Raw genomic sequence first — 24,388 nt, 5'->3', positions numbered from 1 at the left:
AAGTCTAAAACAAACGGCAGTTTGATCTGGTCCAAAGCTGACTCTAAGGAGCTGATGGGATGGGGTGGAGCCCTGGCAGAGCACCACCTGGTCCTATAGTCCAGGGATCCCCAACTCCCGGGCCATGGACTGGTAGCGGTCCATGGCCCGTTAGGAACCAGGCCGCACAGCAGGAGCTGAGCGGTGGGCGAGGAACTGAAGCTTCATCTGTAGTTACAGCCGTTCCCCATCACTAGCATTACTGCCTGAGCTCTGCCTCCTGTCAGCATTATGGTGAGTTGTGTAATTATTTCATTATATATTACAATGTAATAATGATAGAAATAAAGTGCACAATAAAGGTAATGCGTTTGAATCATCCCGAAACCATCCCCCCACTCCATCCGTGGAAAAATTGTCTTCCACGAAATAAGCAACTCTCAGGACCCAAATCCGTCTCCATTTACTATGTTGCCCCACACCTGCTAGCTTCTCAAGGCCAGAACCTTGTAATTTAGATTTGCATCATATTCATACCAGTTTTATTCTCACAGTGTCTACCTTGTCCAACACACGGTATGCCTGGGATGGTACATAGTAGATGCTTACTAAATTTTTCAGCAGAATTTAGTCTGATGCAATAAATAGAATTAGCTAATTCTTCTAAGCAAGAAAGATGAGTTTGAATCTCAGCTCCACTGTTCTTTTTAGCTATATGGTTTTGGGCAAGATAATTAATCTTTATGAACCAAGGGCATCACAAGTAAACATAAGAAGTATGGGGTAGGTGACTAAGGATAATTTAGCCCTCATGCTGTATGATTCTCAGGTCACAGACCTCCCCTTGCTGGCTGGTACCCTCCTTCAGGGTCCTCGGGAGGCGATCCTTTGCAGTCAAGCCGTGCTGCTGAGATCAAGCTGGAATTCTCTTCTCCAAGCAGCGCGTGGCAGGCTGTCTGCAGACCCCTCATGAGTATAATCACTCCACAGGCATCCTCCAGCCCCCACTAATCGGCCCGGCCCGTCACTTTAATTGGGCAGCACTACACCACTCACCTAAGTAATCACTCTGGCTTCTGCCCATGAATTCCTTTCATCCACTTTTGTTTATCACGGTTGAAGCGTTTTTTAATCAAAACAATTAGATATGCTAAATCTTCCTCAATTAGTAGTGCACTAAAAATTAAAAGTACTTGAACGGAAATGGCAGAAGAAACCCTGTGCTCGGCGCTGAGTGCTGATGCTTAAAGCATCACTTCTCCCAGGCACTCTCACCTCGGAGTTATCCAGAAGCTGCTGTGCACAGAGGCACAGAGGGCTGCAGCCGAAAGGGGACCCAGGACGAGCAAGTCCAACCCTTTCTCTCCATAAATGGGAAACTGAGGCCCAGTGAGATCATGGGCCTTTTCTAAGCTCATACAGGGTGTCAGGGACTGGGACGCGTTTTGTTTTACTTTTTAAGAAAAATAAAATGTGTATATATTTAAGGTATATAGCACGATGATTTGATACAAATAAAGTGAAATGATTATTACAGTCAAGCTAATTAACATATCTCTCGTTACGTGCGTATGACGAGAGTACCTGCAATCTACTCCCTTGGCAAATTTCCAGTATTCAGTACAATATTATTGATATTAACTGTAGACATCAAGCTGTCCATTAGATCTCTAGGCTTATTCCTCCTACGTAACTACAAGTTTGTGCAGCATCTCCCCTTTTCCCCCACCTCCTCACCCCGGGCAGCCACCGTTCTCCTCTCTGCTTCTATATATCGGACTTTTGTAGAGTTCACGTATAAGTAAGATCAGGCGTTTTTTTTTCCTTATGGGTATGGCTTATTTCACTTAGCATAATGTCTTCAAGTTTCACCCATGTTGTCGCAAATGGCAGGATCTCTTTATGTTTTAAGGCTGAATAATTATTTTATATATAAATGGGATCTATGCGATATATATATAGGGTATATATGTGGAATATATATATAGGGTATATATGTGGGATATATAGAGAGTATATACATATATACACACAATTGTATATATAATAATTATATATTTGTTATTATATATAATTATTATATATTTTATTTATATTATATATAATAATTATGTATTAAAATTATATATAATTATATCTATAATAATTTCTTTATCCATTCATCTGAGTGACTGGGACTTAAATTCAGGATTCCTGACTTGTAAGATTCTTTCCATTAGAAGCCCTTACCAAAGGACTCTTGGCATTCATTTATTCACTCATTTTTCTCATTCATCAATCATTTACTCTGAGAATACTCACTGAGCTCCTCCCCCATGGCAGACATCGTGCTGCTAGGTTGACAAGAGAGTGGTGAATAAGATGCCAGTCCTTGACCCCATAGAGTCTGCAGTTTCATGCAAAGGCTGGCAGGTAAACTTGCTGCCTGATACTCCCTTAAAAATATCGAATCTAATCCTTAGCTTAACTGAATTACAACCTAAATTATTTTTCCTTTGTGGTTGCCAGAATAAGACACTGACTGGTCATAATTATTGTATAGTTGCAGTGAAAAGTAATGACATGTTGCCAATGCAAACTCCGGTTCACAACCTTCAGAAGACTTCAGCTACTGAGGGAGCTGAACTCTGCAGCAATGGTCAATATCTTGCTCCAGTCTGCTTTTGTAGCCTTATCTTGCCAGCTGACCAAGGGTTGGAAACCTAGTTCTGTTCACCTACAGGCTGTGGGATCGGGGAAAAATGATGTTATGCCTTTGAGAATTATGTTCCTCATCTGCAAAATGCAGATTCCTCAGCAACTCCTCAGATAGAGACAGAGACAACTAATGTAGGCCTCACAGTTCTCATGGGGCCAGAAGCCAAGCAGCCTCCCCAGGGAGATCTATCCACCTTCTGACAGCACTCTGGCCTCTCTGGGGTGCAAAGAGGACCTGGGCAAAAAGAACTGGGACACATATGATCATTCAGACCTAAACAAAGCACATGGGTAGCTCTGAAGAAAGAGGGAAGTGTTCTGATCCAAAAATGCTTCATGGAAGAAATGATATTTGAATTGGAGCTTGAGTAGACTTTAGAAAGATGGTGAAAAAGGAGAGAGGAAGGGGCAGCAAATGCAAAATTGGTGCCAATCTTGGGCCAGGCACTGTGCTAGGCACAGGGGTATATGGAGATGGATGAGATAGAATCACTGTCTCAAGGAGGCTCCGTGGAGAATGTGCAAAGGAAAGGGAACAAGCACTTTTCACCAACTAGTGTGTGCAATACATATTCCCTCTCATTTCAAGAATATTTGCACTGGAACCAGACAGAAGAGAACACTGAAACTGGGTTAAAGAACTGGGACTTCAACCCAGACCTCTCAGACTGCAAAATACAAGCTAGCTTTTACTACTGTGAGCTAGTGAGCTGTGAGCTACTACTATGAGCTGGTTGTACATATTCATGGTCTTTCAGCGTCTCAGCATTCTGTTTCTCTGCTCCCTGTTGCAGGTGTTTCCAGCAATGATATCAAGACATGCTTTGGAGGCTCTTTTGGCATCGACTATGAGTACACAGATACAACACAAATTGGAGGACGTTTATCAGGAGAAGATTGTAAAAAATTTGGAGGGGGCAAAATAGGCAAGTATTTAGTAATGGGCTTCCCAAAAAAGAGAAGCCAGATTTTCCCTTGGACACAAAATCGGGGCATGTACGCTATTCCCCCCACCACCACCAACTGATTCCATTTCAGTCAATGGTCACACTGCACATCTGCTGAATACCCCAAACCAATGACCTGTAGTGGGCTTATTTTGAATTCTGCATAGGCTGAGATCACCTTAGAAATACTTGACTTCGTATGGTGCACCCTCCTAGATTTCAAGCACTAGACAAAGATCTAAGTAAGAGCTGGGTTGAAAGGAATGTGCAGATGGAACTTGGAAAGTCGACTGTTGGATAAAGTCCCATCAGGTACAGTCCCGAGGGAGGAAACAAGTTTGCTGAGAGAGAAAAATGTGGTTATCAAGTCCAAGATTAAAGAATAATTATTAGAGAAAGATTGTACAAGAATATTCTGTAACATCTCCCACACAGGTCACTACGAGTGTTCATGTATTCACTCCTTCATTCAACCTGTATTGAGTAATTTTTTCCAGGTGGGAGACACAGAGGATGCAGGGATGACAAAATAGTTTATAGTACAGTGGATGAGTAGATGGGGTTCAAGTTACTCCCATTGCACTGGGCTACTCATGTCTCAGGGCCTTAACAAATCCTTCTTCTCTCTGATGCCCTTCCCTCCTCCTTCCAATTACCTGCCAAGACTTATCCATTCTTCTAGATAACTCACCTTTTTTCCTGACCACCTCCCCACTGCTACTATAGATCTGACCACATCTCTCTCTGCACCCCTACTGAGAGAGAAATCTGTTACAGCACTTACAATATTCGATTGCACTTATTTGGCATGTAGCAGGCACCAAGTAAACATCTGACATAAATATCTGAATCAATGAATGAATGAGCCATCATCCACTTTCCCATCTTCTCCCTCCTCCATGTTGGGTTGGGCTGTCTTCCCAGCGTCTGCTCTAATCCAAAGGATGGATCTATTTCCAAGTCTCTCGGTGCTTCTTTTCTGCCTTGTCCTGCTAGTTAACCGAGCAAAGTAGAAGGGTGGGAGACAGCTCTAAAGAGAGCACTTACACTTTGTTCCAAATCTCATTAGCAGAGCTTGGCGTTTTAGGAAATGAGCTAATGTGGTTATTCTCTCGATGGCAGACGATTACAAGAAGACAGTGGGTGTGGAAGACATCATTCCTCTGGTGCAAGGTGGCAACCCTGGCTGGGCAGGTGGCTTGACACAAGACAGGAGCATCATTACATATCGTTCCTGGGGGAGGTCATTAAAGTATAACCCTGTTGTTATTGATTTTGAGGTAAGTCTTTTCGCAGTTGAAGAAACTCTACGTTCACGAGGAATGAAAGTGAAGCAGACCAGATCATTTCATATTTCTTATTATAAGCCCATCAGAGAACAAGATTAAATGTAACGGCACGCTGAACTGGTGGCCTTCCCCGTCTGACTACGGGGATACATGACTCTAGACTCAGGCCACAGGAGAGCTGGGATCACAAGCTTACTATCCGGTCAGGGCCTAGATTTACACTCGTAGTCCCAGAATTTCTTCGGGATTAAGCCTCCTTAGAAAAATAACAACTCACATACATAAAAGACTTTAAAAATCACATCTGTTAAGTTGGAAGTTGGCAAACTTTTTCTGTAAAGGACCAGATAGTAAATATTTTAGGCTCTGTGGGCCACATACAGTCCCTTTCATACAAGTTCTTCTTCTACTTTTTTTTTTTTTTTGCAATCTTGTAAAAATGTAAACATCATTCTTAGCTCAAAGGGCATACAGAAACAAGCCGTGGGCTGAGTATGATTTCAAGCTATAGTTTGCTGCCCCTCCCTGCTCTACATGGTCTCATCACAATGACCTCTGGCACAGATGGGATTCTCCCCATTGAAAAATTAGGAAACTGAGGCTCCAAGTCATCAAGTGAATCGTTTCAGGTCACAGAGCTCATATGTGGCAGTACCTGGATCCCAGACCTTTGGACTTAATGTCCAGTTCTCTCTTCCCTCTATCCTAGCACCTGCCTTAAAGCCATGGTTCCCAGCCACCGGGGTCAATTTTGCTCCCCTAGGAGACATTTGGCAATGTCTGAAGACATTTTTTTTTTTTTTTTTTTGCGGTACGCGGGCCTCTCACTGTTGTGGCCTCTCCCGTTGCGGAGCACAGGCTCCGGACGCGCAGGCTCAGCGGCCATGGCTCACGGGCCCAGCCGCTCCGCGGCATGTGGGATCCTCCCGGACCCGGGCACGAACCCGTGTCCCCTGCATCGGCAGGCGGACTCTCAACCACTGCGCCACCAGGAAAGCCCTGAAGACATTTTTGATTGTCACAACTGAGAAGATGCTACTGGCATCTAGTGGGTAGAGGCCAGGGATGCTGCTAAACAGCCCCTAATCCACAGGATAGCGGCCCACAGCAAAGAAATATCTGGCCCCTAGTGTCAACAGTGCCAAAGTTGAGAAAGCTTGCCTTAAATCTCTAACCCCACAAAGGAAGTAAAATGGTATTCAAACTGCAAAGGAAGTGGCTTGTTCTACCAGTATTGTCACACTATTCAATTCATATGCAAGCGTAGTTCATTAGAAAAAAGAGTTATATTTTGGGCTTTTAAATAAAATATTATTGTTTTCTTGCCCATTTTCCCTGACGTTGCTCATTTTCTATAGAGTTAAAAATTCCAGGTGTGGATACATTCCTTCTCTTAAAATATATACCAACAGTTAAACCTAGAAATCTATTATAACACCCTCTTCTCTATGAAGAAAGAGGTCAGATGGATTAACCCTGATTGCATTTCTTCTCCGATAAATAAGGGACCATTTTCACACACCTGTAATTCACATAGGGTCTAAAAATTGCTATCATCAAGCTATTAGTGATTTGGGCAAAACTGTAAAATTGCTATCAGGAGTAACATATAAACTTTCATGGTCAAGACGTGAGCTCTTTGTTTGCCTTGAGCAAAACTTCCAAGGGGAAGACTGACATTCGTGACTTGGAGAAGACCCAATTCTGTCTTTTGGGAGAGCCTGGGCATGAGGTGAACAAGATATAGTTTGGCTCATGGGTCAGCCACCTTTTTGATGTGTGACCTTGGATGAGTTACTTCATTTTCTGAGCTCCCGTTTTCTGCTCTGTAATATGGGCATAATAAAATGTTACATCCCAAGGTCAGGGAGAGAGAAGTGAGTACTTAGTAAATGTCAGTTGAGGAAGCAGGTTTGTGGAGGTTGCGTTAGCTGGCCAAATCTCAGAGCCGGGAAATGGTACAGCCCAACTGGAGCCAAGACTGACTGACGCTAACGTTCATGATCTCTTTGCAACCCATGATGCCCCCTGGAAGGCTGGCTTCGAAACATGAGGCTGTTGGCAGGTCACAGAGCAGGGGAGTGACACAGATAGAGCTGTGCTTTGAAAGGAAAATGCTCACAGAGGTATGAAGGATGAAGGAGAGACAGACAGACAGACTATGGCCATGGAGAGGAAGCCAGTTAGGGAGTTATGTGGAACCTGGTGCTCGGAGTGGAGTCTTATTCATTTGCCTATTCCAGAGCTCAGCAGTGCCTATTTATGGCAGGTGCTTAGATTGAGTGAACATAGGAATCATGCTGTGTGATGATGCTGTTATGGTATATATTATTCTATGTTATATGTTATGTTATAGTGTGTTGATATCACACTACTTGCCTTCTCTGAATCTTTCCTCTCATTTGTAAAATGGGAACGAGACCGTTGCCAATATCTTTTCAAGCTCTAACATTTTAAGAATCATTTCTCCATCCCTCTTCCCTCTTTAAGTTCCACAGCCCTTCCCAATCCTCTGCATGAGGATTTGGGGAAGAGAAAGGAGAGATGGGGGTCTGAGTGCTGACCTCCCCTGGAAGGTCAAAGGGAAGTTGCCCGTTGGTCCTGGCCTTCTCTGGAACTAAGAGTCATCTTTAACCGGGGCAGCCCTTTCTGTACTGATTTCCTAACAATGGGGCCAAATTCCCTGAACTTCCAGTAATGGTCTTCTCCCCTTGGCGGGGGGCCCAGCCAGTCCTGACAAGAGCAGCCTGGTGACCTCAGGCACAGCCCCCTGGCCACAGGTCAAGGTTTGTTTGCCATGGGTCTTTCTGTACACATCTCCAGGAACCCATTCAAAGCATGGCGAGTGCCCTACTGACCTCTGATTCTTGAGAAGTGAGTTTGCTCCAGTGGGGCTCAGTCCCATCTCTGAATGGCTCTGTGACCTTGGCAAATCCCTCCCCTCTCAGAGCCTCAGGTTACTCTCCTGTAAAATGAGAGATCTGGAAAAGAGATTTCATTTGATGGTTATGTGTTAAAATACATAGCCTTATAAGCATGCTGAAGACAACCATATATACATGCAATTTGAAAAATATAGGCTTTTTTTTTTTACTATCATCACATCTAACTAATAAAAATGGTGCTTTATTTTATACTGTTCTTCCTCTTTGCAGTGATATCTCACACTCATTACTTTTTTAGATCCTCACGTGAATTCTAAGAAGTAGGTTATTATACCCATTTTATAGAAAACAGGGCTCAGGCTTGGGGGCGAAAGTTACGAGTTCTGGGCCACACAGCTGGGAAGCGAGCAGCATTGATTTAGCTTTGACTATGTGACAGGTCTTCCCCATCTCTCAGCTTTAATCCTCACAGTAAACCTGGAGTGTAGGACTATTGTTCTCACTTTCCAGATGAGGAAGGAAGGCTTCATGTGTAACGGGACAGAGATCACACAGCTACAAGTTACAGAGCTGGGACCTGAAGCCAGATTTTCTAGCTGCAGAGTCAATGCTCTTTGCTACATCTACTACTTCCCAAGCAGGGGTTGACTCCCCCACACCCCCGCCCCAGGGGACATCTGGTGTCAGGAGACAGTTCTGGTTTTCACGACTAGGAGGTTCTACTGGCATCTAGTGCGTAGAGGCCAGCGATGCTGGTAAACACCCTACAATGCACAGGCCAGCCTGCCCCTGTCAACAAAGAATTGTCCAGCAGGAAATGCAATAGTGCCAAGGTTAAGAAACCCTAGACTACAGTCCTGCCTCGAATGGGCATATGTGAATGACTCCGCCACCATCATCCCCCCAACACCCTCAAATACACACAGGCAAACACCACATTCACACCATTAGGGGCGGTGCTCAGCAGTGGCAACATAACTGCATTAAGGACTTTACTAATTCCTGCAATGAAGGTTGACAATAAAAGACACACACACACACACAAATATATAAATACTTTATACTCTTCCTGATTCCTAAAAGTGCTGGAGGGGGGCAGATGAGTTGGCACAGATAGCTTCTGGGCTCTTGTCTTCCCCTGGGACCACAGGTTTCAAAGTTAAGTAGGTTGGTGTTCAGCATGGTCCACTGTGTGGTCCTGAGCTGGTCACTCAAACACTCTGAGCCTCTGCTTCTTCATCCATGGGTTGGGGGATTCAGGATCCAATACAACTGGATAAAGTTGAGTGTCTGGCTCTGTGCCTGGCATGTAGCAGCCCTTCCAGAAGCTTGAAGGCCAGTTCTTGGGCTCTGGGAAGCTGGACAGAGCCCAGGGAGGGGCCCTCTGTTCTTTCTGTGCCCACAGTTGCAGCCCATCCATGAGATACTGCGGCACACGAACCTGGGGCCTCTGGAGACCAAGCGTCAGAACCTGCAGCGAGCCTTGGACCAGTACCTGATGGAATTCAATGCCTGCCGCTGTGGGCCCTGCTTCAACAACGGGAAGCCCATCCTCGATGGTACCAGCTGCACATGTCAGTGCCCCCTGGGTCGCCAGGGCCTTGCCTGTGAGCAAATGGAGTCAGAGGGTAAGACCCACACATCCTCACTCAAGTTCTAGCCTATCCCGGCTTAGAGGGGCCAGCACAGAAGGGACCTTTGGGGTTCCCAGCCTCTCTGTTCTATGCCCTCTTGCCCATTGCTCTAGGAACCCACATTCTGAGCTTTATGGCTGACCCCCTACATTTACTGGGTTTTATGCTTTCTCCTTGCCATTAGGACCCTCTCAGATGACGACTGTTTTTTACCAAGGTGTATATGGACAACAGGATTCATTTCCGGAGGGATGTATTCGTTTCCTAGGGCTGCCATAACAAATTACCAAAAGCTGGGTGGCTTAAAGCAATGGAAATGTATTGTCTCACACTTTTGGAGATTAGAAATCCCAAATCCAGGTGTACTGGCTAGGTGGCTTTCTTCTGGAGGCTCTGTGGGAGAATCTGTTCTCTCTCCTAGCCTCTGGCATGAGTCAGCAATGCCCGGCATTCCTTGGCTTGTAGGTGCGCCATTCCAGTCTCTGCCTCTGTCTTCACATGGTGTTCTCCACTCTACGTCTCTGTTTTCTCTCTTATAAGAATACTAGTCATTGGATCAGGACCTATCCTGATCCAGCATGACATCATCTTAAGTTGAGTTTATCTGCAAAGATCTTATATCCAAATAAGGTAACATTCACAGGTAATGGAGTTTGAACTTCAACCTATCTTTTGGGGGACACAATACAACCCATTACAAGGGATAAGTAAGTTGTCATTATAGCACAAGGAGTCATGACTAAAAACAAGGTTGGGGCAAGTAACATAAAGCTTAATGTTTCAACGTTTAAACATATTAAGCTGCAGCACAAACCAACGGGTATCAGAAAAGAAGGTTCTCAAACGAGGGTTAGAAATCCATGTCCCTTAAAGATGAAGAAGTCTAGAGACCTGGGTGTGAATCTCAGCTATTTCACTAACTTACTGAGATACCAGTTAATTGTTTCTTCTTTCTGAGGCCTTTCTCATCTATGTTTCCCTTTGAGCTCCAAGAATCTCTACGCATGTTCTAATCCCTAAGCTTCCAATTTTCATGCATACTTGGTACATAAAATGATGGCAAAAATATGGGCTACCAAATCAATGTATAAATCAATCTCATTTGGCAACTGCGATGAAGAAAATGTAAAGAAAAAAAAAGTCTGGAAAACGAACAGCTGAAGCACAGTGTAGATGGGATAGGAGGCTGATTTTAAAATGAGATGACGGTGGGTTAAGATTTTCTCATTGGGAGAGTCGTTCTAAATGGGAGGCAGGATAGCATAGCTCTGGTGTCAAATAGGCCTTCACATCCCAGTGCTGCCAATTTGCATGTTGGGTGGGCCTCCCCTGTAAAATGGGGATGATATCAGTACCTCCATCACAGGTTGTGTTGAGGGTTAAACTAGCTAACTTGTGTGGCAAGCTCAATTCTAATAAGTAAGAAGAAGATAGAGCCCTATTGGTAGAAGATCTGTCCTGGGTTGGGGCCACATCTAAATCCCTCCTTTGTGAGGTGAAGGGAGTACAAATTGGGTCCCAAAAAGATGCCTGGTATCCTGTAGGAGGAATTCTGAAAGGGGTGAGCCAGGATGGTGAGTGAATTCCAGAGTCCTTATGAAGGAGGATGCAGAGAACAAAAACCAAGCAGAACAATGACCAGGGCCAAGCCTGGTACAGTTTCCTCATGTGAATTGAAAAAAGGAACTGCCTGTTAGGTGGGTAAATTGGGAGGAACAAAGAAAACCACTCGGGGTTGATACTGCCCAGCTCCAGACCCAGGGATTTCTTGACTTTTCAAGTAGAGTTTGGACTGGGTTTCAGCCCCATTTGCCTCATTGGCCAGGCAACTTTCTAGAGGGACCAAAGGTCAATGAACAGAAAGAACAACAAATTCTGTACCAGGCACTATTGCAACACTTTATGTGCACGAACTCCTTTATTCCCTCAAGAATGTGATGAGATAAATATCAATACCATTATCTCCCCAATTCACAGATGAGGACACAGGGGCAGGAGGAAGGGGAGATAACTCGCTGAGTCATCTAGCTGGGGAGTGTCAAAGCCAGGATTTGGACCCAGGTGGTCTGATGTTAGAACCCAAGCTCTTAACTGTTACATTCTACTAATTGACATCCTAAGAGTCTGGAAATTTGGGGAATGGGGGTAGAGGGTCTGAGATGATTGCACTGACTATCATTTTGGGGAGTGGAGAGGGAGGGTATGGCCCAGGTCCTGGTTATCGAGCTGACCTGGCTTAAAGGGACAGACATGAGCTCTGCCTGGGTAATTAGAATTAGAGCATGTCAAGGGCCCTCAGAGCCAGTGACTTGCTTGGATCCCTGTTCACACAGCATAGAGCAAAGTGAACAGGGAGTGTGGACTACCTAGAGGTGCCTCTCCAATGATCCAGTGCTGGGCTTGGTGGTGGCCATGCTAAGTCATATGTACACATGATGGGCACTGGAGAAGGGGGACACAATGTCAATGATCAAGGGGGGTGGCAGGGCGCAGAGGGCTGGGTCGTCCTCACAGTCCCATTTCTCCTGCATGACTACAGTCAGCTGCAGGCAGCTCCCGGGTGTTCCATTAACCTTGTTCCATGCCCGAGGGGTATGGACCTCGGGTGGCCTTGGGACTATCAGACTAAACTTTCAGCCAGACAGAGATGGATCTGACAAGGAAGTCTAAGGTGGGGGAGTCAGCCACCATGGAGACCCATTGTCGTAGGTCCCGAGGGATTTTCCCTGCAAATCTTTGCCTGTGGGGACCGAGCCACAGAGGTGGGAGAAATAGAGAACCCCTCTGTGGCTGCCCCACCAGGGAGTGTAATGACAGAGCTGGAAGGGACTTGAAGATAATCTAATCCAATGATATTCACACTGAGATCTGAGGAAGCTTGGGGTCTCCTAGGGGCTGCCCCAGAGGAGCAGGGCAAACCTGATAGACACCCAGCTTCAAATAGAACAGCTTCACTTTCATCTGACTTCCATGCTGGGGCCCACATAAGAAGATTTCATTTAAGAAAAAAAAAAAAACAGTAATGAAAAAAATAATGATGGAAAACCCTACCGGATCAGTCCACCCTTTTCCTTTACAGAGGTGAAAGCTCAGGCTGAGAGAGGAGATGGGATGGTCCAAAGGCACAGAGTCAGTAGGAGGCAGCAGCCCCAGGCTAGAGGGATTGTATCAACTGGATTTCTAGAGACAGCCCATGGTCAGTGCATGTGTTCTGATACTCTGTGCAGAGCATCTGTCACCCACCGTGGCCCCATCGTTGGAGTCTGAGTGGGGTTGATTTGCAAACCTTCATTTAAAAGCCCAGCTATCCTTTGCATAGGGTGTCTGGCTGGCCTTTGTGAAGCTCCAGCTGGGGTGAGTTCCCTGTCTGTACACTCACCACTGGCTCAGCGTCATTCTTCCAGAGATGCACGCCTCCCTGCCTCCCTCCGCTATCCATCTTCTGTGGAACCGCAGGTTCTAATTTCATGAGATGGGCTCCCAGCGGCCTCTTCTCACTCCATCCAGAGTTTCAAATTAAGTGCGAGGCAGTGAGCACAGAGGTCTGGGTTGGCTACGCGGAGGCATTTCCCCAAGGAGAGATTGCAGACCACTCTAGGGCAGCGGCATGGGCCTCACTCAACCAGCCAAGCTGCCGCTTGTATGCTAACCTCCTTGTGCCCTGGGAAATTATCCATGCAGGAAACAAGGCGGATGGTCACTGGGGCTGCTGGAGCTCATGGTCTGCTTGCAAATCGGGCACCCGGGAAAGGAGGAGAGAGTGTAACAATCCTGCACCCCAGAACGGAGGTACCTTGTGTCCGGGCCACAGAGTGCAAACCCAGGCATGCTGAGAGCTCTGGGCACAGGCTGCAGCTGAGGCAGCAGATGTCACTGCCTGAGCTGACCACTGGATACCGACCGACTTCACTCAGCTGACAGAAGACGCCAATCAACATGGACTTCTTCTTTGTCCTGGACCAGGCCATGCCATCAACAACCAACTGTTCTATTACCCACAAAACTCAGTCACAATTGGGTGTTGAGTGTTAATGGCTCATAGAGCTTTGGATCATCTAAAAAATAAATAAATAAAAGAAAGAAGAAAGAAAAGAAGAAATCTCGATTCATGTCTTAGAGGAACTTATAGGATGGTAGAGGCATAAGGCAGGCAGACGCTCTTGAAACTATCCGTAGCCAACAAAACAAAGTACCGTGAGAACGATCTCAGTTATTTGATAACAATATTTGCTCATTTGTAGAAACCGATTATTAGTTTGTAAGATAAGCAGACATACTGAAACAAGGAGAAAAATTAAAGATTGCCTTGAGTTCCTTCACTTTTCCTTCACTGGGACTCAACATATTCTCGTATTCCTTCAATTAATCTCTCTTGTTTGCTTGAGTTCTTATCACAAATATCACCGTTCTCCCAATTAAATAACTGGCACACTAATAATTGGCTCACAGCACACTATTCTTTTCCTTCATCGCCTTCTTCGTAATTAGCAATTACATATTGGGTCCCACACCTCCTGTGACTATTTATGACTTGTCTCCCCATGGACGGCAATCTTGAGGGCAGCGATCAGCTTCGTCTGGTTCAGCACTGCATCCCCAGAGGTGAGGGCTGTGCCTTGAATTGGAGGGAATGAACAAGCATCTGTGCGAGAAGTGAGGGAATGAACTCAAGAGTCAGTTCAAAAATGTGGTCCTTCTCAGTCAGCCTCCCAGAGTAGAATGTGGATCTGGGGGGCCGACCAGTTCATGTGCCCGGGCCCACCTGTGGGAGAGCTAGTCACATCCGCCTGCCTCAGTGTCCCCACAGCACTCCAATCAGGCCTCAAAGAGAGAATGTGTGTGTTGCACTGACTTTTCTGTTGACCCATAGGTTTCCCCTATAGATTGTGAGCTCCTTGAAGGTGGAATCTGCCGTCCCAGTTGGTATAAGAAACATAGGTTGACTGATATATGTGTATCAGTCAACACTCCCTATCCTTCCAGAATCCTCAATCTTTTTTGGGTGATAATGAGACATAAACACACACACACACACACACACATGCACGCACGCACGCGCGCGCGCGCGCACACACACATGAAACAATTAGAAGCAGTTTTAGGGACACAGGAAGTGAATTGCTGAGTTAATGCCAAACTACGTGGCACACAAAGGAGGCCAGGTGGAAGAGAGATTTACCTTTCTTTGCCTGTATTAAATATACAGAATGGGGGTTGACCTAGACCTTGAGGGATTTTTGAACTAGGCAGAGAGGGAAGAGAACTTTAGATAGGAAAACAGCATGTCACAAAGTTTGAACCTCAGAAAGAATATTAGGGGTGTATGTAGGTGTATATGTGTTGGAAGAGGGAGTGGGAATAAAATAAGTTATATAAAATACTTAGCACAATACCTGTCACGTGCAAAATTATTAGCATCACTCTTATTGTTACTATTATTAATTAAAGCTTATAGTTTAGAAGTTTGTTTCTGAACTCTTTAGATCTGAGAGAAGGAAAAAGGACTCCCATATTCCTTCTCATCCTGTCATTAATTTACTTTTTAATGTCCATGAATAATTAATTTCCATTCGTTATTTACTGTGGAGCAGTAGTTACATCCTAGGAAGTGTTGAGAGGCAGATTGGCCAGGCCAAGTGGACAGTTTACAGAGGACATTCAAGCTTGATCTAAAAGCAGTAGTTCTCAGCCTAGGTTGAGCATGAGAATCACGTGGGCAGTTTTAAAAACCCTGATGTCCAGAGGCTGAACCCCATACCAATTCAATCCAAATTTCTGGAGATGAGAGCCAGACATCAGTAGTTTACTATCTTCAGTACCTTGTAATAACCTGTAATGGAAAAGAATCTGAAAAAGAATATATGTGTATGTGCGTGTGTACGTATATAAAACTGAATCACTTTGCTGCATACTTGAAACTAACACAACATTGTAAATCAACTATACTTCAATAAATAAATAAAAGCTTCCCAGGCGATTCCAATGCAGCCAAGGCTGAGAATTCCTGAGAGTGTGTATTCACGGGTGTGTAACAAAAGGGCACCACGGTAAGGTTTATCTGCGTACCTTATCTCATCTTAACAAGGATCTCTAAGATTTGTTTTCTGAGTCCCATTTTACAGATGAGGAAACAGAGTCTCTGCGAGGCTGAGCCTGGTGGGTCACAGAGCTGGCAGGCTGGCCAGGGTGTGAATGCAGTCCATCAAGCACGTGCACCCCCACCTCTGCTCTGGGCTGTCAGCCAGTGGAGGGATTTTGTGTGTGGGGCGCAGAGGAGAGGGAAGAAACCAGAGGCCAGGAAGCTCATGGAAGTACGTGTAGTCCTTTAGATGCGAGATGAGAACGCTGGGATTAAACAATGGCCTGGATCAGCTGTGAGCCAAAACAACCAGCCGAGCAATGCCATCTTCCCATCGTCTGAGCCACAGAACCAAGGCCAGTGTCCGCCCCGCTCCTCTGAGGATGCTGCATCCCCAGCAGCTTTAGAAATGACAGTACAGCGGCAGTAGCAGTTTCCGCAGCAGCCACCCTTCACCAGATCAGCGCCTCTCCCTCTTCAAGGATGCCTGGCTCTCACCCCGCAAAAGGCATAAAACCCACCAAATGTATTCTCCCTCAGGACTTTTCAGGAGATCTATAATTACGGTTTTATAGGTAGTGGATGTAAAAACACGGTTTAACGATATAATCTTCAGCTTGACAAGGTGTCTTTTGAAAAGTAAATTAATGACAGAATGAAAAGCATTAAGAAGAGGCTTTTTTCTTTTTTTCTGCTTTGAGATAGAGGAAGATCTAAAGAGTTCAGCACTCAATGAATCTCTTCTGAACTGGATGGCTTTAGGGTGAAGAAAATGGACAGAAAGGGTAGCCTTCAAAACCACAGTGCAGAAATGAGAGACGGCAGAGGGAGGCCACCGGGTACTGTTTGAGGAAAGGTATGTGACATAGGTTAGCAGAAGCACGCTTCTCCGTGAAGAAAACTGGGGCTTCTATCCCCTGGCTTGGGAAATGGGTGAGCACTCTGGGGAGCCCTGTGCTGGGCCCCGGGCTGGGTGCTGGGGGGCCGGGAATGAATCAGACACAGTCCCAGCGCTGGAAGATTGCCTGGCCTGATGGAGGAGGCCTGTGAACCATGCCCCAGGTCCCGTACCAGCAGGAAGCCAGGCTGGGGAGAAGGAAGACAGCCTGGATAGGAGAGCAGACGAGGCCAGCAGAGTCTAGGAAATGAGTGGGAGTTTAAGAAGCAGACAAAGGGGAAGAAGGGCCTGGACATCGCAGAGGAAACAGTATGTGCAGAGTCGAGAGGTGGGAAACCACGAGGTGGGTGGAAAGTAATTACTGCTCAGCTCCTGGGGGTGGTCGCTGGTGCCCCTCAGGCTGGGGAGAGCTGGGTTTGGAGCATTGGTTTGGTCACTGGGCCTTTCCTGAGGGCAGCAGTATGTGGTCCTGGGGAGATTTCCACAGATGGTCACTTTCCACCCACGTCCCTGCTCTCCTTGGGAGCTCCTGGTGCTTCAGCCGTCCACAGCCATTATTTTAAAGCACAAGAATCTTAACCTGGATTCACAAGGTTTGCTCTGGTCTGAGGTCAGCGTACCACTCCATCTTTATTTCCCTCTGCAGACTTTATGAGCCAGTATACTAAAAACCTGTCCTAACAGGACAACAAAGCCCTGAATGCCTAGCTCTCACCTCTCTCTGACGTCATTTCCTCCCATTTACTCTTCCTACTGTCACGCTGCTCCAGCCATGGAAGCCTTTTTGCTATTCCTCACACATGCCAAACTCTCATGCCTCAGGACCTTTGCACCTGCTTTCTCGTCCACCTGAAATGTTCATCCTCTAAAGGAGTTCATCCAAGAATCACTCCCTTGTTTCATTCACATCTCTGCTCAAATAATACCCCTCCAAAAACCTTACCCTCATTTATTTTTTCTGGTATAGCACTTATCACTACCTGAGATTATAGAATTTTTTTCTTGGTATGCCTCCCCCCCATTAATATGCAAGCTTTTTCATGGCTTGATCCCCAGTATCTAGAACAGTATTTGGCCTTAGGAGGCCTCAGGAGGGGGTACTTCTAATTCAATCCCTCAAATAGGTCTTTTGTCCCCTCCAGGCCTTTGTACACACTACCTTAGAAGCACCCGCACCTGCCAGCCCCCATCTTCTCCCAGCTCTTCACCAGCCCTCTGCAGGGTATGGATTAGGTATCCATTCACCCAGAAAGCCAACCCTGACCCCTCCCGCTCCCCCATACTTCATCAGGCGCTACTCCCTGATACGGAGCATTGTCCATACCCTATCACTGTAGGCACCTTATTCTGTCACTATAGTCTCCCCCACCCGGTGACACCTTGCAGGGCAGATGGGGACTCAGATTTACTTTCGGAGCCTCAGTACCTAGCATAGCACTTTAAATACCTAGGAGTTTCCCAGTAAAAGGATGCTGTTCTCTCTCTGGCCCCTCCGTGCTAGAGGCAAAGGCTCTGAAACAGTCTTTGCACAGAGTACGTAGGAACTCGTGAGAGACAACCCCATGGAAGACGTTTTTACAGGACTCCCAGGTCCTACAACCTTCCTGGTACATCAGAGGGCAGCGCATGCTACTCTTAGAGACTGTATACATTTAAGAGAGAGCCCACTGTTTCCACCTTAGTGAAGGAAAGCCCAGCAAATTGAGTTAAAAATTCTGCATTCGTAGCCCAGGGGTTTTCCGCGCTCCTCAGGGAGAGAGAAAGGAAAATATGTTTCCCTTCTATATTAACAGCTTAAAATGTGAGATAAATCCTCCCATCCTAACCTCTTTTTCACGAACGGACTTGGCTGTCCAGTGGCATGATACATGTCTGACGGATCTATTTCTCCATTCTATTTCTTTAGAGGTAGCAGCTAAGAAGTTTCATCTATTATTTGTCTCTCTCTCCCATTCCCATTTTCCTAACCAAGCATGTAGAGCAGGCAGCTGATGGATGGATGGTGTTTGGGATAAAAGGGGCCAGAATCAGATAGTTTTCAGGATCTGAACAAACTGGCTTATTAACAAGGAGGCCCCTTCGGCGGGAGGTGGTGGGGGAAGGAGGGCTGGATACCAGACAATGTTCAGTGACGGACGAAGGAGCGCCTGGGGTTGCAAGGTGTAGACGCGAGGTAACTGGTGGCCGCAGCCTCCGATAATGGGAGCGCCTGGGCTCCGGAGCAGCCTCCTGCACAGAGGTGAATGTCACACCAGCCTCTTGACTTCCTTTGACAATCCTCCAAGATTCACTGCTGCAAAGGCAAGTCCGATTCCCTCTCGTCTTCCTTTCCGTAAAATACAATCTCCACGCTCAACAAGGGAGAGCTGCTAGGCAGGGTACCAAGGGCCAGATGTCAGGCAGGGCTGGTTCAGCATCCACGCCTGGGAAGGCAGTTGAGCATCGCCATGTGCCAGGCACTCTGGGGTGAGAGCAGTCCCTCTACGTATGCCGTGTCATTCAAGCCTCGTGCTTGGGCCATCGATTATTGGCCCTATATTCTGATGAGGACACTGAGGCATGGAGAGGATAAGGGACATCATCAAGGCTTCTCAGCTAGGAAGTGGTAGTGTGGGGTCTGATCCCTCGGTTCCTCTGCTGCAAAGCCTTCTAAACGGCTCTGCTTCTCCGCTGCAGGGACGTGCCAGACTAGAGGTCTTTCTCTCTCTTCTGTGCAAGCGGGCAGGTGGGCATGCACCCACCCTACAATGAAACTGGACCCGCTCCTGTGGCAGCAGGAAGTTGGGGAGCCCCGTGGCAGCCGCCCTTGGACTGAGGCAGTTCTGCCACTTTCGAGCTGGGTGGTCTTGGGCAAATTGCTCAGTCTCTCCGAGGCTCTGTCTCATCACCTGTCAAAGGCAGATAATAAATCCTTCCTCTTTCAGGCATTGAGAGGATTAAGCTGGATTAGGTATGTGAAAGTTCTTTATAACTGGTAATGCCCTCTGCAAATATTAGTTATTATGCTGTTACATTTTCCCTTAATAACCCAGAGCTCGGGATATAAAAGCCTTCCATGTCCTTTATTAAGACACGTCCTAGGGGCTAAGCTATCTTATGTCTTTCTTGTTCTCATGTGTTATAGTGGGTTTAGTACCGAAATGTACTAAACCAGTTGAAAGCGGTCTTAAACGACTTTAGAAAACGAAACACGCCAACCATAGCTCTCGTCGATGTTTTGAGGAATCCCCAGGAGCGGTGATGTCAGCGATACTGTGGGGTGCTGACTGTCCCAGGTACTCTCCTGGGCGTGGTTAATTCACATCCTCCCGAACCCCAGGAGGACGCTGCTGTCACCATCCCCATCTTACAGATGAGAAAATGAGGCACACAGGGGTACGGAACGTGTGTTAAGGTCACGAAGCTAGTAAGTCCCGGAGCCAGGCGAGGCCACAAAGGCGGAAGCAGGGCACCAGGGCACACACGTCTAAGCACAGTACCACTCAGCCTCTCTGCATCTGTTTCCAGTTCTACCTGAGAGGTCGTGATGCTTCCCTCACCCCTGAGGTTCTGAATCCCTCATCCCTCAATATTGGAATTAACATTCCAGAAAGACAACTCAAAGAGGAAGACACCATACAGAAAAATCTGATTTCATGACAGGCACTCAATAAGGAGGGATTCTCAAAGATGTAAAGTGTACTATTCCAGTGTGCTCCCGTTAGGGTTTAGGTGGTCGTAGTAGGTTTAAAATGAATCCACAAATGAGAAAATGAGGTGAAGGTGGAATGTTGGAAGGCATTTTTTCCCCTAAGTTTTTCTTTATTCATAGCCTACCTCTACTGCACACTGGGCAGGCTTTGTTTTTTTTTCTTTAAAGCTGTGGTTTTCTTTTTTTTTTTGAAGATGTTGGGGGTAGGAGTTTATTAATTAATTTATTTATTTTTGCTGTGTTGGGTCTTCGTTTCTGTGCGAGGGCTTTCTCTAGTTGCGGCAAGCGGGGGCCACTCTTCAACGCAGTGTGCGGGCCTCTCACTATCGCGGCCTCTCTTATTGTGGAGCACAGGCTCCAGACGCGCAGGCTCAGTAGTTGTGGCTCACGAGCCTAGTTGCTCTGCAGCACGTGGGATCCTCCCAGACCAGGGCTCGAACCCGTGTCCCCTGCATTAGCAGGCAGATTCTCAACCGCTGCGCCACCAGGGAAGTCCTGGGCAGACTTTTTAACCCTCTTGAGACTTGATTTCTTCCTCAACCTATAAATATGCTTCTCAGGTTTACCCCACCAAAGATGACAGAGTTTTCTTCTCCCTTCCTCTGTAAAGTTTCCCTGGAGATTTCTGGTGGTCCCCAGTTGGTGTCACCAAGTCCCCTAACAAGTACTGTACTTTCAGCCCCTACCTGACATCAGCTATTTTTCTGCCTCTTTTGTTTTACTCTTTTTTGCACTGCTGCCCACCAAGCAGGCTGAACACGCCTCGCGCAGCCAGTGCTGTGTGGCTGCCCTCATCTCAAGGTCGCTGTATCCCAAATTTCATGATGCCACCATCATGTACCACCGATTCACTAAAGTTTCTCCCTGGCCTGGGATGGCTCTGCCCTTGGCTGCACTCACCTCCCTTTTCATTAGTTCGTTAATTCATGCAACAATGATTTCTTGTTGCCTGCTCGTGCCAGGCCCTGTATTGGGCCCTGGCAGTGAGGGCAGTGGACAGACACTACCTCTGCCTTCAGGAACGCGATATTTGAGCAGGAATAGGAGACAGTAAACAAATAGATTATAATACAGTGTCCGCAGAGCCTGGAAACATTGGCAAACAGTCATATTGTCATTAAGGACATCTTCAATCTGTAAAACAAAAATATGTCCATCAAGATGCTAATCACGAAGGTCCCCAGGGAGGCCTGGCCAGAGTCCTGAGGGCTTTCTGCTCCAGCCCCACTCTCTCCAGAGGGCTTTTTATATGAGTGCCTGGGAGCAGGCCAGAGTTCTCTCCTTTAAAACAAAGATGGTATTTTCCTCTGGATTCTCTGCCAGCAGATGCTCTTCTCCCAGCCTCAGCGTCCCACCTTGATTTCCAGAGTCAGCCCATGCGTGGCAAGGACGAAGTTTCCCTTGGAAGCCTTCCCTACGTGTCACCTGCTGACTGTATTAATATCTACCCCATCAAATTCAAATAAAGATTAAATGAGATAACGCAGGTTAAAAGACTTCATAAACTGAGAAGCACTCTATAATTGGCAGCTATGACTATTACTATTGTGAAAATAATTATAATACTTATTAGAAGTTATATTATTATCCTAAGGTCGCACAGGAAGGGGTTGGTAGACACAGAACTCCCGGCCCAGACATCAAGCAGACGGCAGAGCTCCCAGCATTTCAGAGATTCATGCTCTCAGACACAAAACCCTCCCACACCCAGGTATCCTGCGCTGTGTTCAAGCTTCCAGGACCACTGCCAAACGACACTGCCTGGCCCGCGCCCCACGGATGCCGCAGCTCCTTCACGGGGACACCGGTGCAAGCTACAGTTGCCGAGGTTTTCCAAAAGCACAGTTTGCATTTATTTTGTTTAATCCTTACACTGTGTTTCAGCCTCCTCCTAAATGCATTTGTTTTCAAAAAGAGCCACGAGGGGACGTTCAGCCCACAAATAAGAATATAATTATTACACAGTTTAGCCATGCCTGGACGTCACCCCGGTATTCACTGGTGCTCGGCAATTCAATTGTCTCTCCTTCAGGACCATATTTAATAGGATAAACAATTTCTGCTAAACGCAATAAACATGAACCTGCATTGTCATCTCCATAATCAACTTAAATTTCCCATTAGAAGCGGTGGCCGTGATTGAGACTCAGAATTTAATTTGGCGGCGCAGGCTTCGACGTGCTCGTGTCGGCTTCACGGGAGCCTCCCATCAACCCGAGACAGAACCTCTCTTCCCCATCTCTGGGGAATCTTAAAAGAAGATAGATTATAACATAAGAAAATTATATGGCCTCGGTATAATGAAAGAGATAAAACATGATTGCATTAGCCTATTGAAATAACAGCGATGGCAAAGCAATAATATTAATACAAACAAGGGCCCGGACCCGTCTGCTCAATTGCAGGGGACAAGGGGATGAAGGAAGGAAGACAGAATCGCCACGCTGGCTGCAGCAACCCCTAAGCAGTAAAGAATCAGCTCCTTCCATGGTTGTTCTATTGACTCAATTCCAGAGAGATGGGCGGCCAGACTGGTGGGTGTTGGTGACCTGTGCTTTGGTGTCATGGATGTGTTATGGTCTTAGGTCTCAGCACCCAGCCCAGCGGCAAACTTACAGCAGGTGACGTGGCCGAAAACAAATCGGTTGAAAATTCATAGGATGAATCAATTCACCTTCAACCAACTGGTTTTTTTCCCCACCAGTCTGATTTCAACAAATTCACATGAAGTTATGCAATCCGACAGGAAGTGCCCAAGAGCAAAGAAAATATTCAGGGATGTTTTAATGAGAAGGAATGAATGAGAGCAACAAAGCTTAAATGATCACTTGACTCAATCTAAAAAATAAAAATAGTTTGGATTTTAGTAACGTAAAGATCAACTGCCCTCTTGTTCTCATCTTTCAGTACCTCCCGCCCCGAATGGGATTTGCACAAAAGCATGAGTGAGTGGAGCACAACGTACAGAGGTAGGGAAGGTTTACATTGCCCACTGATCCACAGCCATCAGCTTGATCATCTCCTGATATGCTTCCTCTTCCAGCCACCACAACCCCTGCTCTTCTTCTTTCTTTCTTTTTAAACTGTTTCTCATTCAGTGATCAATTTCCGTGGCTCTAGTCTCCAGCTCAGCATCTCCTCTGGGCACCCACTCATGTCACAATAATTCAGCTCTGCACCAGAACAACCACTTGCTTCCTGTGCTCAGCATCGAAAGAAGCTGAGGAACCCAGATCCACTCTCTCTGTGATGCAGTGGGTAGGGATTTGTCAATCTCTCTCTCTCTCTCTCTCTCTCTCTCTCACACACACACACACACACACACACACACACACTACCTTCTACATTTTATGTCATAAAAAGTTCTTTGTTGATCCAAGGTCCAATTTTGAGAGGAAGGGAGCATCACAGTTAAGAGTTTAAAACCCTGGGGGCTTCCCTGGTGGCGCAGTGGTTAAGAATCCGCCTGTCAATGCAGGGGACACAGGGTTTGATCCCTGGTCCGGGAAGATCCCACATGCCACGGAGCAACTAGCCCAATGCGCCACAACTACTGAGCCTGTGCTCTAGAGCCCGCAAGCTACAACTACTGATACCACACGCCTAGAGCCCGTGCTCTGCAACAAGAGAAGCCACCGCAGTGAGAAGCCCACGCGCCGCAACAAAGAGTAGCCCCCGTTTGCAGCAACTAGAGAAAGCCCATGCATAGCAATGAAGACCCAACGCAGCCAAAAATAAACAAACAAGCAAATAAATAAATAAAATTTTAAAAGAAAAGGGTTTAAAACCCTAGAGCTTGAATGCCCAGGTTTGCAGCCCAGCCCCCCCACTCCTTAGCTGCGTAACTTTGGACAAGTCACTTAACGCTTCTAAGCCGATTCTCCTGCTGTTTAATAGGCTAATAAAGCATCCACCTTATAAGGTTGTCATGAGGATGGAATGAATGAATGAATGCACTGAGAGCACTGTGGCTGGCACGCTAATCATTCAATAAGTATGAACTGCCCATTGCCATTGAATGAGACAGTGTGCTCCTCAAGGCAAGAACAGTTTAGTATCTATTCATGGATTCATGGTTGGGCACCTACTATGCGCAGGTCAGTGGTGGATTGTGCGACTTTCACATGGACAGCTCCCAACACAGTTCCTGGCTGGTAGTAAATGTGAGTGAAATAAAATTGTAGAGATGAGCGAAGTGAAGATTACCAGGATGGCTAAGCCCTTCAGGAGACTATAATTATCGTTTAACTTACTATCTGTCCGAGTCAGCGTGCATTTTACAAATAATG

General features: G+C 46.4%; 1 protein-coding gene across 1 annotated transcript in view; it reads left to right on the top strand.

Annotated features, from left to right (window-relative positions):
* The window catches only part of C8A (complement C8 alpha chain), a 65,016-nt gene extending 51,752 nt beyond the window's left edge, over nucleotides 1-13,264 (top strand). The window contains exons 8-11 of the mRNA XM_030870417.2: nucleotides 3,471-3,613; nucleotides 4,757-4,903; nucleotides 9,203-9,425; nucleotides 13,113-13,264. Of these exons, the coding sequence (XP_030726277.1) occupies nucleotides 3,471-3,613; nucleotides 4,757-4,903; nucleotides 9,203-9,425; nucleotides 13,113-13,264 (665 nt within the window). The remainder of the gene's footprint in view (nucleotides 1-3,470; nucleotides 3,614-4,756; nucleotides 4,904-9,202; nucleotides 9,426-13,112) is intronic.
* Nucleotides 13,265-24,388: the final 11,124 nt, after the last annotated feature.

Source organism: Globicephala melas, chromosome 1 (genome assembly GCF_963455315.2).
Source record: "Globicephala melas chromosome 1, mGloMel1.2, whole genome shotgun sequence".
Lineage (NCBI taxonomy): Eukaryota > Metazoa > Chordata > Mammalia > Artiodactyla > Delphinidae > Globicephala > Globicephala melas.
The sequence above is the reverse complement of the archived record's forward strand: the minus strand, read 5'-3'. Positions and strand labels throughout refer to the sequence as shown.